The sequence below is a fragment of the Dryobates pubescens genome, chromosome 28, assembly GCF_014839835.1.
Source record: "Dryobates pubescens isolate bDryPub1 chromosome 28, bDryPub1.pri, whole genome shotgun sequence".
Classification (NCBI taxonomy): Eukaryota; Metazoa; Chordata; class Aves; order Piciformes; family Picidae; genus Dryobates; species Dryobates pubescens.
In genome coordinates, this window is record NC_071639.1 from 10204495 (window position 1) to 10222672 (window position 18178).

At 41.0% G+C, this 18178-nt stretch overlaps 1 protein-coding gene across 1 annotated transcript in view; it reads left to right on the forward strand.

Moving 5' to 3' along the window:
- The window catches only part of REV3L (REV3 like, DNA directed polymerase zeta catalytic subunit), an 86134-nt gene that overhangs the window by 35506 nt on the left and 32450 nt on the right, over positions 1-18178 (forward strand). The window contains exons 6-14 of the mRNA XM_054174083.1: positions 2758-2852; positions 3510-3614; positions 4556-4640; positions 4726-4874; positions 5171-5299; positions 7658-7895; positions 9728-9867; positions 11906-16103; positions 16481-17466. Coding sequence (XP_054030058.1) covers positions 2758-2852; positions 3510-3614; positions 4556-4640; positions 4726-4874; positions 5171-5299; positions 7658-7895; positions 9728-9867; positions 11906-16103; positions 16481-17466 — 6125 coding nt within the window. The remainder of the gene's footprint in view (positions 1-2757; positions 2853-3509; positions 3615-4555; positions 4641-4725; positions 4875-5170; positions 5300-7657; positions 7896-9727; positions 9868-11905; positions 16104-16480; positions 17467-18178) is intronic.

Genomic DNA, 18178 nt, shown 5'->3' on the forward strand with positions numbered 1-18178 from the left:
TAGTTTACCCATAGCAAGATCATTGCACTCTTGCTTTTTTTTTCCAAGTGATAACCTTCCATTTGGAAACTCTTCTAAGTTCACATAGGTTCTTGCATCCCAGTTATAAATTCCATCCTGTTTCTATTCTACTTTCAAGTTGTCCTGCTTTTGTTTTATGATACTATGACCTGGTTATGTATCCAGTGTATCTACCAGCTTGCCTTATCAGTGTACTTCATTAGTACCCTCCTGCATTTCCTGCTAATAGTATTCATGAGATGTGAGGTAAATTCAGTCCCAGAAACTGAGCTATATTCAGTTCTATGAATTTTGTATCAACCCTTATCCTTTTTCTAGATAACTACTAGGAATCTCACCTTTTTTCTAGCTCCCAAAATGCTTTAATAATTTAGGAACTAATTTGCATCTCCTTCAGCTGAAATGGTTCCCCATTTGATACTGTGTCAAACATTCCTTTGTCTAGAAAACAAATTGTTTTGTTAAAGGTGTTGGAGCATGGCTGTCACACACTGTAGGATGCAGTTGCCACTGCAAAGTAACAAACCTAAACCCTTTTCCAGTCCTGATTTTACTCTTGTTACATATCTACACAAAATTAATTGCCTGTCACAATTTCTTCTGGATTATTTATGGCAGGCCTCAACTTCAAAGAGTGCAAGTGTTTTTATTTAACCATGTGATTCTTAAAAAAACTGTGTGGTTTTAAAAAAACCCTAAATGGGTTCCTTTTTGGAGAGAAAATTATAAGTAGAAAGCTCAGAGCTTTGTTGCTTTATCTACCAAAGAAGTCAGAGTGAGATTCCTGGTCATTTCCATGTCATTGAGCAAACAAAAATACTAAAATCAGAAACTCTTCTGATATCAGTGACCACTGGGTATTGTGGGGCCTTTTCACTTGTTCCCCAAACCCCTTTAATTTCATGAAGGGTGCAGACAAAATGTTTGTAGCCCCCTCCCTCATTCTCATTTCCCAGGGATCCTGCAGTCCTTTCTTACGGTGTGATCATGATGCAAGTTTCAGCTTGCCTGCTGTCGCTTGCTGTGCAGGCAGGCTCTGTTTGAATGCTTTGATGAATGCAAGCACCCAAAATACATGACATGAAAAGTATGCATTTTGATCACGTTACAGGCTTGTTGCTCAGCTGATGGTGTGACTGGGAAGGGAGGGAAGCAGTGGTGTTGGATTGTCCTTAAAGTGTGCATTAGGGCATGGGCAGTCTGCTTCTGCTAAAGGACTGAGCTGGTTTGGTTTAGGAGTTCTGTGATCTGCTCTCTTAATTCTTTACAGTAACTGTGACAGTGCTCAATACATGACAAATGCTTCACAGCCTCCACCAGACTGCTTTTGGACGTTCAGAATAAAGAACCATCCTACTCTGCCTTCTTTTCATGCATTTGCATACAGAGTGGAAAATACATTTCCTGTATTAATGCAGCCACAAAATGTGATATCACAAATTCAAAAGTATGGCTACCAAGAAATGATTCTGGCAAATGTTGTTTTCTGTGTGTGTAAAATATATGCTTTTAAAATGGGAAAGTGACAGCCAGTTCCTGGAATTGACTTTCAGGATGCTTATTCATTTTTTTCTCACACTCCATTAAAAATGCAATTGCTGAGATTTCTGGTTTGTTTCTCAGTTTCAGATTGTGTGTAACATGGGATTTTACTTGCTAATAAAAATTCCACTATCATAATGTGGTACAAGGAGAGGGCAAAGATGATTCTTGGGTCTTGAAAGCTGAGTCTGCTGTATATAGGTTGAGGTTATCAGAGTAAACCCTATCAGCCTTAACTAGGGCAATGTTTCTTCCCCCAGAAGTCATGCATGAGCTGAGCAGTTGAACTCTGTGTTACTGTGGTGTATAGAAAGAATCATTGACCAAATAACTAAATCTCCTTTCAGTGCTTTCTGTCTTTTCCCAAGTGCCAGTAAATGGATATTCATTCTGCTACTGGCTTAATTCCTGCTTCCATTTCTAACACTATCAGTTTCCATCTTGTCCAGTTCTTTGCCCCCATAGAATCCTCAATATTAGTTGACTGATAGCAACAGGTGGAAGGCCACTGACCTTAACAGATCTGAAAAGGCACAGCAGGAAGATGATCAGATTATTCTACAACAAACTTGAGGCTGTTCCTGGTATTTTAGGTCTTTACCAAGCCAGTCATCCTTAGTTCTGCTCGTGTTTGGGATGCTAATACTCTGTTTGTATTCACCAGGCTACCCCTAATCTTCCTTTAAAAAAAAAAAAATCTGAAAAATAAACCATTTTTTGCTTCAGTTCTCTTAGCTGGAAATGTTAAAATGTGTTGCACTGCTCTGACCTGTGAAGGAGAGAAAAAAATTGTTGCTGCCATGTTTTCTGGGCACAAGATCCTGCGAAGGCAGATGGTGCCGGGAGTTCTATAGAACTTCTCATCTTGTGTCTGAGGAAGAGAGCACTGTTGTAGCTACTGTGGGATTTAGAATTGTTTACCACTGCTTCCTCTTCTCCCCACAAAAGAAAAAGCTCATCCCTTTAACTTGAAGATGCAGATTTATTTTGTAATCATATTCAGATGTGACCATTCATTTAAGGACTTGCAGGTAAGGATGAGAACTGGTAATGCTGTGTTGAGGTACTTGCCCCTCTTCCCTAGAGGGATCTAGTCCCTAGACTAGATGTTAGCCTGGTTGGAAAACAGTGATGATGAGTGTTTCAGAATCAACATACTGATAAAATTAACCTAATGTATTTATGTTGTCACAGCTCTTTAATGTTGAAAGATGTTGAACCACAAAGTACCTGTGAATTGGAGGTGGATGCAGTAGCTGCTGACATTTTAAATCAACTGGATATTGAAGGTGAAGTGTTAATAACTTTGCATGTCAAATGTTTGGGGACAAGGAACTGCATTGTCATCTTTATTTTCAGGCTCAATTTAGTTAAGCCTCAATCCAGATTTCATTGATAGCAGAAGGTTTGTCTACAAGTTTATAAAGTTTTAAAATACATAAATATTAGTGAACTCCGGGAGGCAATGGGTTGTAAGAATAGCTTATTATCAGAGCAGTAGAAAGAGACTTTTGTTAGAGTGTAATAGAGCATTTCAGACCTCTAAGGAGAGCAAGTGAAATACCAGCATCAAGCACGCATGTGTATGTACAGGCATCTGCACACACATACACACACACAACTGCTTGGGGAGAAGACCAGCAAAAGCCACAGGTGTAGATAAGAAACAGGAGATCTAGATAACAAATGAAGTTACTCCTTAACTTTACATAATCATAGAATCAATCAGGTTGGAAAAGACCTCAAAGATCATCAAGTCCAACCTGTCACCCAAGACCTCATGACTGCTAAATAATACTGAGCTGTAGAGTAAAGCAAGAGTTGCAATTAAAAAAATAGCAGGTTAGAATGACAAAAGAGATGAAGAGGAGTGCCTGCCAGAATCTAATCTGGGGGAAAGAATGCTTCATCACATTGATGAATTCATGTGTTATTGCATATTTCAGCCCAGATTGGCAGGCACCCTGGTTTGCAAGCTATATGGGAAGATGAAAAGCAACGACGGAGACAGAAATGTGAATCCTCTCAGATTAAGTCACCTGAGTCACAAGGTAAAAAAAATAAACAATACAGTGGTGCAGCTGTTTATTGAAAGCTTTGAATGAGAAGCAAGCAGGAGACAGAAGTTAAATCAATGTATTAAGTTTGAGGGCTTTTTAGATACACTGTTTTTTTCAGTTCCAAGCTTACTAATTGCCCAGTATGTGTATTCCAATTTTAAAAGCCTTGCCTCAAATCATCATGATTCAGCTTAGCTGCAAAGCATTCTAGGCAGAATGAGTGATAATGACAGTTAAGATTGCATGCTTTATGATGGAAAACATTTAAATGTTTAAATACTGGCAGTATTTCAGTCTCTCTTCTCCTGAAGCTCTCTATGATAGTTTCTGCACGAGGAAGGACAGCTCCTTTGAATTCCTGTGGATTTCTAGCTAAGGTGATGTTAGGTGAAAATTCTAAAAGGATGGATAAAGCCCTGTAAAATTCATTGCACAGGGAAGACCATGCTCTGCAAATTAGTTGCATAATGAACAGAGCTGTTCTCTGCAGAACCTAGGCCACGTTGCTTGTACAATCTAAATGATATTTGTCAAGTAAGCCAGAGGATTGCAGGAGGAGAGAAGCAGATTCCTGCCTAAGGCTGCTTTCTGACCAGGGTTTTTGTTTGTGTGATGTTATTCAGGCTGCATAAACCAGCCTTCTCAGAACTGTTCACTGATTGTTCTTTTCCTGGATGCTCACCTTGGTGTAATTGTGACATGATTTGTAAATGCTGTTGATACTTGGCAGCTGCAGATGAGATGAATGGGAGCATGTGAAGTGTTTGAAAGTGTTTAAATACACTCAAAAAATCAGCCCTCCAATTTGGCACTTAAAATTAGCAGACACTTCCACTTTGAGCCACTTCCTAATAGAATGAGTAGTTTTAGCTGCTCTCTGTGTTGAGAGGTCAAAGTAAAACTGTGTAACAAATATTTTTCAAATTTTAAAGACCGTGGATTTGTACCAGCAACAGAGAGTGAAAAATTTTTTCAGAAGAGACTTAAAGAAATCCTCAAGCAAAATGACTTCTCTGTGTAAGTGTTTAGACATTTGCCATAAGCTATAGTATTCTATGGAATCCTTAAATATGCATTTAAAAATTGGTTTTCAATTAACTAGAACGTTGTCAGGATCATTGGACTACAGTAATGGATCAGAGGAGTTCTCTGCTGAGCTAACACTACATTCTGAGGTACTTTCTCCTGAAGCCTTTCAGTGTACTCCAGCTAATATGGTAGAAGTGCATAAAGATAAAAAGATGAGCAAAGGTGAGTATTTTTAATAGCATCATTGTTTAGGTGTAAGTCTAAATAGTCTAACTTTGGCTGTTTACACTATTAGCAGAAGCAAGTCGAGATCTGATTGTCAGTTAGGAAAAACCGAAGACTAGTTTTGCTTTTCTTTTCATCATTGTTAGAGTAATCCTCCTTTAAAATAGCCAGAGCAAATAATGGAAACCTATTTGACTAGTCAAGTTCATTTTGAAGTGGCTTGTTTTCATAATGTATTGATGTCTGTTGCTCTTTGAAGTTTCATCCCTTCTCTTTTTGTTTTTCTTTTAAAGAATCCAGTAGGATGCATACTGATAAAGAAGAGGAAGCACTTATTAATGAAGAAGCAATTTTAAACATTATGGAGAACAGTCAGAGCTTTCAGCCTTTGTCTCAAAGACTGAGTCAGACGACAGTTTTTAGTGAGTATGACTGGAATGTCTTTTCTTCTAGGCTGTTTTATTGATCCACAGTCTTTGTTGTATTCACTTACGTTGCCAGTCATGAAAGAAAGTAGTTTACCTCGGGGACTTTGTCAAGCAGATTGAGACTTCACACGCACTCCCCCTACCATCATCACCAAAACAGAGCCTTTATCCTCTAGGAGGGGCACCAGGACAGTGCATTTGTAGAGGTACTGTGCTTTACTGGGTCACTAAGCCTGGCCTCTTGCCAAGGCAGCTCAGGGCAGTCTCTTAGGAGTGTTGCTCCTTCCTTATTATGCTCCTAGGGTTATAGCACTAAAATTATCAGGAAAAGGAGGAGTTTGACTGTCTGTCCATGACATTCTTGCAGTTACTGCACCTTTCTTACAGTTGCAGTAGAGAACGTGCTCCTGAGCTATCTTTAGAAGCTCAGTTCTTAGGAAATACTGGGGGAGAAGTAAGCTGATGATGAGAAGCAAGTTGGAGCAGAGCATGTCACAAAATTTATGAATACAAAAGAATGGTTGAAAGCAAGAAAAACCCAAGAAATAAAACGTTAAAGAGGGGAAGAAAAAACGTAACAGCAAACAAATATGAGTGGCATGAGGGGGGAAACAGCTGTAAAATAACACAACAAAAGAACTTGTATGAGAAGCTACTTCAGGAGGAAATAGTTCAGATACTCTAGAGGAGATGAAAAGCACACAGATCATAAACATTAGGTATAATGTGAACATGCACTAAAGGTGGTACTACAAGGTGCAGATATCTGAAGCCCATAGCCTCCACTGTGGTGGGAATATGTGCATGGGCAAGATACAACGTGCACAACAATATCAGTTTATGGGTAATGCAATATCCAGCAATATTCAATCTTTTCTTGCCAAGAAAGGAGGAGTGAGATTAAGAGTATTTTTTAAGTGCTGTTTTATTTTGTTATGGAGGTTTTGTAGTCAAGGATTTGGATTTTATGAGGAGAGTAATTTATGTGGAACTGGCAAACGTGAGCGTTGATTGACCTTCTTTTTGGAGTGAGAAGGTTGTGCTGAGAGGATGAGAAGTGGCTAAAAAAGTGCATAGGGTATGGTTTAGGACTGTGCATTTGAATTGCTCAGCCAAATAGGAGTGTTGAAAAGGTCTGGTTTGCCCAGGGGCTAGGGAATCAAATGGAGATTCCATGACTTCTTTATTTTTTGTCTTTGGATGTTGGGCGTTTATTTTGATGTCTTATCCTGGGGCTACTAATTGCTGGTCTCATGTGTGGCCATGAGTTGCATGCTGCTTTTTTGGGTCTCTTATGCTCTTTCATGCCGTGGAGTGGTCTCTGCTATGCTTTTGTAGAGTCATAGTGTCACAGGGACTGTGAAGTGCACTTCTGTTGCTGTGAAACAGAGCAAGGTTTATATTAATGGGAAGTAAAGGAGTTGGAGGTTGGAGTTTAATGGTGGACCTCACAAAGGGCAAAGGAGCCAAGAACAGGAAGCACAACTGAAAGTGGTTTCATTCAGAAGTCTGGCAAAGGGGGGATGGTTTCCCTTCTGAACCGTTGCATGGTGTCTTGTGAAGCCTTTGTAACACACAGAAAATGCCTTCCTCACTGATGCTGAGACCTATTTTACATGATTCTCAGGATCATTGTAAATCATGTGATATTTCCTGAGGAAGGAAAGTAGAGGTTGTAGTTCTTCAGCCAGAGGAGAAAGGAGAGAGAAGTAACAAAGATGCCTGGTAGACTGGAGATCATAAGTTGGTTATGAGGTCAGATTAAAGGTAAGCAGGAGGAGAGAAAAAAATGTGATTGGAAGGATGTTTAAGAAATCAAAATAAAGACAGATGAGGCAAGTGCATGAGTTAATGTAAGTTTGGATCAACAAAAGGAAAGGAAAAAGTAAAATGTAAGCCAAGAGTGAAATGAGGTAAAGGGTCCAACAAAGTGAATGCAGCCAGTGAAGTGATGGGAGAGAGAGGGAAGGCAGTGATGCTTCAGAAGCTGACATTCATGGTGAAATAAAGCAGGAGAATGAGGCTTTGCTGAAAGCAAGGAGGCAATGGTAGGGTGGAGAGAGAGAGAAGTGCTTCCTGTAAATCTACTACAGTCAGGAGAGGAGGGCAGAGCAAAAAAAGAATTGCTGATAAAGGGCTAGAAGAGATAAGAAATCATAGAACTTGAAAACATAAGGTATGAAAAGAGCTTTGTTTCTGTGGCCTGCCTTGCTTTAGACAATAATGAACGAGGAGGTGTTAAAATGTTGATTTGTTAGTGTTGGTTGGGTTTGGGTTTTGTTGGTAGACCATAAGTAGTCATTCACAAGTAAAACAGAATATAGATTTTACTTGTATGGGCTTTTTCTGCAGTGAACAGTAGTGCTGATGAGGCCATGATTGATTTGTTGGCTGGATTGGAGAATGATGGATTTCAGATGGGATATCACAAAACCCTCTCTCAGCATCGTTCTCTCGGAAGCTGTCGAAATTCTCAGAACAGTGACGATGAAGAAAACGAGCCACAGTGTGAGAAAGAAGAAATGGAACTTAGCTTGTTAATGTCCCAAAGGTGGGACAGTAGCATTGAAGAGCCTGGGCTAAAAAGAAGGTATGTATGTGATTTTCTTTTCTGAATATGTAATTTTCTGCCAGATCTTTCCTCCCCTACTAGCTATGAATCCAGTGAGCTGTAGAGTGGTCTATGTTGACAGCATTAAAAAAGATCTATGCAGATGTTGGAATAAAATACAGTTGTTGAGATGATACTGTGATTCATCAGTTCTATACAGAAGATTAAATGCTTAGCTTTGGCTAGACCTAAACTTCTCGTTTGCTGTGTGAGGAAACACTGAGTAGGTTTTTTGGCCTCTAAGTCCAAATACAAAAAGCTTTAGTTGTAACCTGCTTTTAAGTTCTCACCTTGGATGCAGCACACATGTTAAGGTGTGTCTTGTAGATCTCTTGTGCCTGTAACTTTTACTGAATGAATATTTTAAAAGCATTGTTGTGAAGACTGACCCAGAAGCCTGAGCAAAGCACTTGTTTGTTTCCATGCTCAAACCTTAAATCAAACCCTGAATGTTGCTCGCTCTGCTGGATTGCCAAAGGTCAGCTGCCAGGATTCTTGGAACACCTTCTCAGGTTGTAATGACCTTTTGTACAGATGTACTGACAGGCACTGAAAGAAGCTATATCCAGTTTCTCTTCACCCCTGCTTTGAGCAGACCTTCTGGTATTTATAATTCTGTTTGAAAGATGAGAGACTTCACAGACATACCATTTTTTCATTTGGGTTTTTTACACCAGCTATCATATCTGTACTGTGATTTAGAGAGCAAGAGAGGCATAGAAATATTTCATCTTTTCTTTCCTAAAGAAATACAGAAAAGTTGTAACAGAATCAGAAGTTAGATCATTAGTCTCCTAACTCTCGAGATAATTCATCTCTAAAGCTGCTTTTCCTATTTGACCTTTGATTTTTCCTTGTTGGTTTTTTTTTTTCCCCTTCACAGTAGTCTGAAAAGTTGGAATTTCCATCTAAAACATTTAACATTAATCATCAGTGTAGTGGTAGTTTCTGTATAAAACCAGCCTGTATCTTGCAGAATTTCTTAGCTCAAGCAGAGCTCTGTATGGGCATGACCACACCTGCTGGAGTCAGGTAGCAATTAACTGCTTTTCTGCAGGAAAGAATGCTGTTTAAAAACTCATCAGACTTGAGCTGGTTCACCAGTAACTCATTCCTATGCACCTACCTCTTCATCCCAGACACAAAGCACTAAGGAGCAGGTGCCTCCACAGGGGTCAGCACCTGTTAGGAGGGAATTAGAAGCTTTGTTTCAGTGTGATGTCTGCAGTATTTGGACTGACTCCAGAAGAGAGCACTGGTGTCTCTGCTCCCTGCCTTCTGCTCATGCAGAATGAACCAGATAGAGTCTGATGATGACTCCAGCCTTATTCTGCTCAGGGTCATGCTATCTTTACTGCTTCCTGATGCAGCCTTCCATATCCATATTGAGTATTCACCCATCTTCCATTGTCACAACAATTACACTGAGATAATGTGGAGTAACAAGCCTGCACTGACTGGATTATATAGCTTGGGTTTGATTTGTGCTGAACTGGAGAAAAAAGTCCACAAGACCTGGCTTGGTTCATGTGTGGTGGCATCATGCTGTGTTGCACAAATTTTCCTGGAGCCTGGACTTGAATGTGGAGAGATCCAAGTTACTATCTGCAGTTGCCTCCAGCTTGGCTGAGTTTACTGAAGCTGACAAAGGCTTTCTTCATGCACAGTATGATAGGTGGGAAGTTTGCCTTTGCTTCCCAAAAAGGCACAACCATATAGCACCCTACCCCTTTAATTCTGAGATTCCATGTGGTTCTTGGTAGCTTCAAAGAGAAGTATTGCGTCTAAAGCAGTTCTTTCTTTTTCTCTAGGTCAGCTGGCAAGAATATGCACCGAAGTTCGACAGAAGAGGATTCATCTTCAGAGGAAGAAATGGAGTGGAGTGGTAACAATATGCTTCTAACTAATCTCTCTATACCTCAGTTAGATGGAACTGCAGATGAAAATGGTGGTAAGTGAATTTGGAAGGTGAATTACTACCTGGCTCATAGATTGTTTTCAAATCAATTTGCTGATTCTCGAAAGTGCTGATTGTTTTCCATTTGTGTTTCAAGTGGAACAGATTGAGAAGCAGGCCCTTGACATCTTCCTTATAAACATTATTTTAATCTATATGCACTCTACAAATTGCCAGAATCTGCTCTGCTTATTCACAGATTTATAGAATGGTTTGGGTTGCAAGGAACCTTAAATACCTAGTTCTAACCCTTCTGCCATGGACAGGGACACCTTCCACTAGACCAGCATGCTCAAGGCCTCATCCAACCTGGCCTTGAACCCCTCCTGGGAGGGGGCATCCACAGCCTCCCTGGGCAATCTGGTCCAGTGTCTCACCACCCTCACTGTAAAGAATTTCTTCCCAATCTCCAGTCTAAATCTGCTCTCCTCAAGCTTCAATCCATTCCCTCTTGTCCTATCACTACAAGCCCTGGTAAAAAGTCCGTTCATGGCTTTCTTGTAGCCACCTTTGGGTGCTGGAAGACTGCTCTTAGGTCTCCCTGCAGCCTTCTTTTCTGCAGGCTGAACAGCCCCATTGTTCTGTTAATTACCCAAAAAAGGGCATTGTTTAATTAGTTTTATGGAAAAGATAGTTACCTCATCACAAGGGGGTATTTTTCTATTACTCTTTGTTATGCAAATATGGTGTTACAGTTAATTATTCTGTAGGATAATTTAGCCAGCTAGGATTTTATTGTCTAAATTGAGGTGGTTCTTTGCTTTGCAGATACCTGCCACACGTGGTAAAATACAGTGAGCCTTTTCTAAGCCTGTGTTTCGTTCAGCAGATTGCACATTCACATCTTGGGGTTGCATGAGTTAAAATTATGCAGTGGCAAAGCTGATGCAGAAGAAGGCACCTTTTAAAAGCTATAAAAGCTGAATTAATCTGTAGAGAGAGATCTTGCTGTCTCTTTATAAGCTGCTGTCTTTGATGAAATAAGCCTGGTGAATGGAGAGTACACGTTGAGGTTAGGCAAATGCACAGACATTATTACTTGTTTCTTTAGACAGTGTACATATTTTCACAGTTTTAATATTCTGTTGAGCAAAACAAAGTAAAGGACCCCCTGTTTAGTATGAGTGTGCAGCACATGCTCCCGGGTCATACAGCACGTTTGGTATCTCCTGTCCGACTTCAATATTACAGCTGAAGATGTGGACACCTGCACAAGTGGCCGTGTGCCAGGAGCGCTGTGGTAACTGTGTCTTTGCAGACACATAGACTCTTTCAAATGACTTGGTATTGGGTTTGGTTAGGAGCAAACAGTTACTGCAAACCAGTTGTTAATTTGTTGCTTAGCACCTGCCTGTCCACACTTAAGGTGAGGTTACTGCAGCAGGTGCTGGTCACAGAGCTGTGTGGGAGTGTCGATGCTGGGTATGAACTCTGTTCTAACTAACTGGTGTGAGCTCCTCGCTGAACACCTGAACAGGTGGTGGATTGCTCTGCTTCATAAAGTGCAGCAAGCCATTATGCCCAGCCCACAGGACAGTTAATACAATGCCCTTGCCATCTTTTAATATCATACTTTAGCTGTCTGTGCAGTGACTTTTCTATGTGGAGAAAGTCATGCAAGCAAGCTCTTTGTCTTTCAGAGCCAATGAGTATGCATACTTCTCAAGGACAAAGCAGGATACAAGCTTTCCTAGAGATCAGTCTGTTTGTATTTAGTTATCTGAAAGTGATTTTAGAAGCTTCCTGTCAGAAAGCCAGCATGAAATCTTTGGCAATTGTATGCAAGCCTGCCATTTCAGAGTACTGGTGGAATGGCTGAGACACAGATGTACTGATGATTTGATTTTGATAAAGCAGCTCACGTACTCAGGGTCTGCAGTTGTCATGATCACAAATGCAATGTGATTTAGAACGGTTTTGTTTCTTCTTTGGATGGGGGGGGCTTTCAGGAAAATGTCGTTAAAATGGCTAATGCCTTAGGGTTTCTTTTGTACAGGAAAGCCAGAGTAAAATTGCTTGTCTTCCATTTCAGACAATCCTTTGAATAATGAAAGTTCCCGAACTCACTCCTCCGTCATTGCAACAAGCAAAATGTCTGTAAAGACCTCAATCTTTCACAAAGATGCTGCTACACTAGAACCCCCATCTTCTGCTAAAATTACTTTCCAGTGTAAACACACAAGTGCCCTTTCTAACCACGTTTTGAATAACGAAGATTTAGTAGAAGACCTCTCGCAACCAAACGCTGAAACAAGACCTGAACTTTCAGTCCATTCTCTTACAAAAGAAAGCACTTACTCAGCAAAGTACCTAACTCCATTCAGCAATAGCACCCACGCAGAAAACTCTCACAAAGACAGTAGCAAGAAAGATACCCTGCCAGTTCCTCCATGTGAAAATAATATTTTTGAGTATGAAGATGATATTTCATCAGTGAACAGACAGATACCCAGTAGGAAGTATACCAACATCAGAAAGGCTGAAAAGGATGTTTCTTTTATGCACATGGGCCGCCACATTGGTGACAGCATGTTGAATAAAAACTTATTTAACTTTTCTGACTTGAGCCACTCCAAAGGTAAGATGTCCTCTGAAGCCAGTGAAAAATCCAGCAGTGCAAGTATAAATACGTTTTTTCCAGCAACAGTTACAGAAAACTGTGAGCTGATGTCTTGTTCAGGAGGCAGTCGAACTGTGGTACATTCACTGGAGAACAGCACTGGTGAAGGTGGCCTTAATAAGCTTAAAATTAGGTATGAAGAATTTCAGGAGCATAAGGCAGAAAAGCCAAGCCTCAGTCAACAAGCAGCACATTACATGTTCTTCCCTAGCGTTGTCCTTTCTAATTGCCTCAGTCGACCGCAGAAGTTAGCTCCTGTGACCTACAAGTTACAGCAAGGCAACAAACAGTCCAGGTTGAAGCTGAATAAAAAGAAACATAGTTTTATCCATCACCAGGAGCCTGCGAGTGTCAGTGATGCTGCACCAGTGAAGGAAAGCTGCTATACACAAGGTAATGCTTGTAATAACTTCCCCGATAAGGACAGCGCTTTACCTAGTGACTTAGTTCCGGTTCCTCTGGAGGCTTTTGAAAACAAAATGCCTGCAAGTACAGCTAATTACACTGACTGCCAGTTTGCAGATGGATCCCTTGAACCCGAGCAGTCCTTTGGACTGTGTGGGAATAAATACACGCTGCGAACGAAACGGAAGGTGAATTACGAGACCGAAGACAGTGACTCGAGCTTTGTCGCACACAACTCCAAAACTAATCTACCTCAAGCCATGGAAAGTGGTGAAAGTTTGGATGGGTCTCAGAAGTCTCGAAAGCGTAGGAAGCTTTCTAAGAAGTTGCCACCTGTTATAATTAAATACATCATCATCAATAGATTTAGAGGAAGAAAAAATATGCTCGTTAAACTAGGGAAAGTAGATTCTAGTGAGGAAAGAGTAGTACTCACCGAGGAAAAGATGAACTTATATAAAAAGCTTGCACCTTTAAAGGACTTTTGGCCAAAAGTTCCTGACTCTCCTGCAACCAAATATCCTATTTATCCACTAACGCCAAAGAAAAGTCACAAAAGGAAAGCAAAACATAAGTCAACCAAGAAAAAAGCTGGAAAACCACAAAAGACAGGTACTAAAAATATTAGAAGGACTTTATCTTTCCGAAGGAGGACTCATACAATTCTTTCGCCTCCTTTGCCATCCTACAACGCCGAAGCTGAAGACTGTGACTACAACTATAGTGATGTTATGTCTAAGTTAGGTTTTCTTTCTGAGAGAAGCACAAGCCCGATAAACACATCTCCACCTCGCTGCTGGTCTCCCACTGATCCAAAAGCAGAAGAAATTTTGACTAACCTGGACAGAGAAGCTTTATTTAGTAGGGGGCCCAATATGTACAACAGCAAGACTGTTAATTCCAGCGCAGGAAAAAGTAGTCGAGCAAAAACTCAGGTCAAGAAATGTAAAAAGAAATTTGGCAGTCCCACTGTATCCACCAAGAAAAAGAAAAAGATGAATCAGGCTGAGAAGCCAGCAGATGATGGGAAGAAGAAGCCTAGAACAAAACAAAGACAAAAAGCAGCTGAAAAAGCACCTTCAAGAAAGCGTGTCGTATTTAAAGATGAAAAAGGAAACGGTCACTCTGCTGCAGAAGTAAAGTTGGTGCTGAAACATCAAGATCTGCCTGAGATTTCTTACAACTCTGTCAACTTGCAGCCACTTCATAACCAGAAAGAAAGTCCTCTGCCTGGCTATTCAGCAGGATATCTGCCATCAGCGCAGCTCCCTTCAGCAGCTGGTGCCCAAGGGAATTCATCAGGCTGTTTTCATTCCTTGATGGAAATTGATAAGCCTGTAGATGCACAGTGTTTACCTGTCCCACGAGAAGACCCTCATTCATCTTTTGCATCTGCTCCTGCGGCAGCTGGAAGGGAAATACCAAAAATGAGCTCTCAAAAGCCCAGGACTCAAGGTTCTATATTTAGGATGAAAGATTCTGCTCTCATTCAAAACGTGTTTGATCCATCTAGTCATTCAACTCAGGTAACACAGAATGCACGCGTCCCTAAAGATAAGACTTGTGCAAAAGCAGAAGAGATCAAAAATCTGCAAAACAAATGCCTGCCGCCAGCTGGGAAATTAAATGAAGCTCGTGACTCTTTGGACACAGTAAAGATGGATCAGTTACACGCCACTAACTACTTGCATTGTAAAGACAATAATCAGCAGCAGATTTTTTGTTTACCAGAGGCATCCAAGCATTCTGATCCATGTTCTTCCGTTCCAAAGTCATCCGAGGAAAGCTCTGGGCCGCTTCAGTTGCCCAAGAACTGTTTCGTAACGTCTTTGAAGAGTCCGGTGAAGCAGCTGAATTGGGATCAAAACCAGAGAGGATTCATTTTGGATATGGCACATTTTAAACCTGAAGCAGTAAAACAGAGGTCTGTGCCAGAAACGACCATGCAGCCCAAACCCATCTCCCAGTATAAAAACAGGACTATAGTGGCCCCGTCAGCATTCAGTGAAGGACAGTCTGGCCTAGCTGTTTTGAAGGAGCTGCTCCAGAAGAGACAGCAGAAAGCTCAGAATGCAAACGTTACCCAGGAACCGCTGCCAGCTAAAACACAGCCGAGCAGCGCACCAGCCCCTCTTGAGCAGAACAAAGCAATCAAAAGGGCAAGGTCAGTCACCTCCCCAAGAAAATCTCGTGTTCCTAGGAATGCAAAACCGAAAGAGAAAACACCAAAACTTTCCAAAAAGGAGTCCTTGAGCCAGCAGTTCGCTAGCCGCGTCGATCACTCCCTGTCTGATGACAGCCCCATTTTTTTTTCAGACCCTGGTTTTGAAAGCTGCTACTCACTTGAAGACAGCTTGTCCCCAGACCACAACTACAACTTTGATATCAATGCTATAGGGCAAACTGGATTTTGCAGTTTCTATTCCGCAAGCCAGTTTGTCCCAGCAGATCAAAACTTGCCCCAGAAGTTCTTGAGTGACGCAGTTCAAGATCTGGGCTCTGGACAGGCAACAGAAACTGACTTTCTGTGTCATAGTGACCAAAAATGTGAGGAAGAGAAGCAGCATTCTTCAAGCACAAGTAAATGGATACGGTCTGGTTCCCTGAGCCCTGAGCTTTTTGAGAAAACCTCCCTGGATAACAACGAGAACCACTGCCATAGCCAGTGGAGGAAGAATGTTCATCCTTCCACCACTAGGTCCAGTTCAGTTGATGCCTCCTGTACACAAGAGACTGAAGTCTGTTTAAATGAAAAATTCAAACTGAATAGAAATACAGTAAGTAAAGAGAGATTTCTTAACCTTCCTCAGCCAACCAGCTCAGACTGGATTCAAAGCCACATTAGAAAAGAAACCACTTTTGAACCCTGTCAACCACTTGACTCAGTTAATACCTCTTTTACATCCATACTGTCTTCTCCTGATGGTGAACTTATAGATGCAGCTTCTGAGGACTTAGAATTGTATGTTTCAAGAAACAATGAGGCATTAACTCCGACTCCAGATAGTTCACCCAGATCAACCAGCTCTCCCTCGCAGTCAAAGAATGGAAGTTTTACCCCTCGTACTGCTCACATTCTGAAGCCTCTCATGTCCCCACCCAGTCGTGAAGAAATCATGGCAACTTTGCTGGATCATGATCTTGCAGAGACAATTTATCAGGAGCCATTTTGCAGCAATCCTTCAGATGCTCCAGAAAAGCCAAGGTACTGTGTTAAATGCATTTCTGTCTACATATGCTTGTGGTTATATTAGATTTAATTGATTTTTGTGAACAGTTGTCTGCTGTTAGGTGGCACAGGTGCATGAAAGATCCCATACGTACATTTGAAGTTGAAAATCGCTGTGCTTCCCATGCAAATACACATTTCTGTTCATGACACTTCATATTTCTTTAGTGCTTCATATTATTGTACTAAGTGGGGATGTGCCTTCTTGGTTTGTAAGAGAAAGACACTGCCCACAAGGAATTGCATAGTGAGAAAAGTAGTTAGCAAGGCTCTGCTTGTATATCATCCTGAGTGCTGCCTGCAGTGCAATTTAGAGCCAAAAGAAAGTAGAACTCAAACTATTTTCTTCACAGGGAGATTGGAGGTCGGCTTCTCACAGTGGAAACAAGACTTCCAAATGACCTGCTTGAGTTTGAGGGGGACTTCTCATTAGAAGGCCTACGGCTCTGGAAGACTGCTTTTTCAGCCATGACAGAAAGCCCTAGACCAGGATCTCCTCCTCGTTACGGTCACTCCGCTGTTAATAAAAGAGAAAGTAATAGCCATAAAACTAGTGAAGACAAAAAAATAGTCATAATGCCATGCAAGTGTGCTCCAAGCCAACAGCAAGTTCAGATATGGCTTCATGCCAAAGAAGAGTATGAACAGTTCAAGAAATTGCCTAAGAATCATCCTGCTGAGCTGGCAAAGGCAGCTGAGAATTTCAGCTCTGCAGCATTGTCTGAAGAGAAAGCTGAAGAGAAAGTAGTAAAAGCAGCTAAAAATGTGACTTTATCTAGTCCAGAAGATGAAAGACCCATTGTGCCTACAAAGAACTCTCCTGCTTCTGTGGCAGAACCTACAAAAGCACAAACCAAGGAAACCTGTGATAAGTCTATAAGCACTATAGGAGCTTTTATAAATACTAAAAATGACACAGACTCTAATAGAATTCCACCTGACAGCAAGACTCTTGTTACTTCAACACTAGAACATGATAAGGAGGAAGAGGAGGAAGATTACTATGTCAATTACAGTTCACCGGATTCTCCAGTGCTTCCTCCTTGGCAGCAAGTAGCATCTCCAGATCCCAAGCAGTCCAATTTAGAAGACACAGAGTGGAAAAGTCAGGATATTATTTTTTCTTCTGTGGAAGGAAATGACACAGTACCTGCTGGAAGTGCACAAAACTCTCCATCCACCCAGGAGGACATTAGGACAGCCTTTGACACGTCTCCATTTCCCCTTAATGAAGATCCTGGAAACTCGGGATCGGTTTGCCTGCATAGCACACCCATTGTGCAGAGCAAACATCAAGATGGAATACCTGAAGCTCTTGGGTTTACTCCTTTATCCACAGGTAAATCCATTAAGTGATTCTAATGATGCACACTCACACACAAAAATCTGCGTGTGGCATTAGTACGTAATGAGAAGTTACAGCTCCACAAAAATACATTTAAAAGGAGTTTTGGCAAGGAAAAGGCCTGTGCATTATTGTTAAAATAACTGTTGAATTGTGAAAAACAAATCCAGGAGCAGAGCACCTTTTTGCTTCTTGATGATCTCTAGTAACTTGAAGTGCTGGTTAAAAACTCAATTTAAAAGCCTAGCTTATTTTGCGAGGGTTGAAATCTTGTTGGTTACTTGCTTGTAGCGTTGCATTTGCCCAAGCACAGTCTCAGTGCAGAGTGTGAATAACATTGCAGTGTTCAGGAGGATAATCATGGGAGGTTTGGTAACTTGCTGGGCCTTGTGCTATACATTCCTAAATGTTCATAAATACCAAAGTGCAAGAGTTATGCTTTGAATGGGACAGAAGAATACATAGAATAAACCAGGTTGGAAGAGACCTTCAAGATCATCGCGTCCAACCCATCAACCAATCCAACACCACCTAATCAATTAAACCATGGCACCAAGCACCCCATCAAGTCTCCTCCTGAACACCTCCAATGATAAAGATAAAGGGGGCTTTATAAAACTTTATATATCTAATATTTTTGATGATGTCAACTAAATGCCTCTGGTTGCTTCTAGAATGTTTTAATACTTAGTGAGGCTAAGCAGTT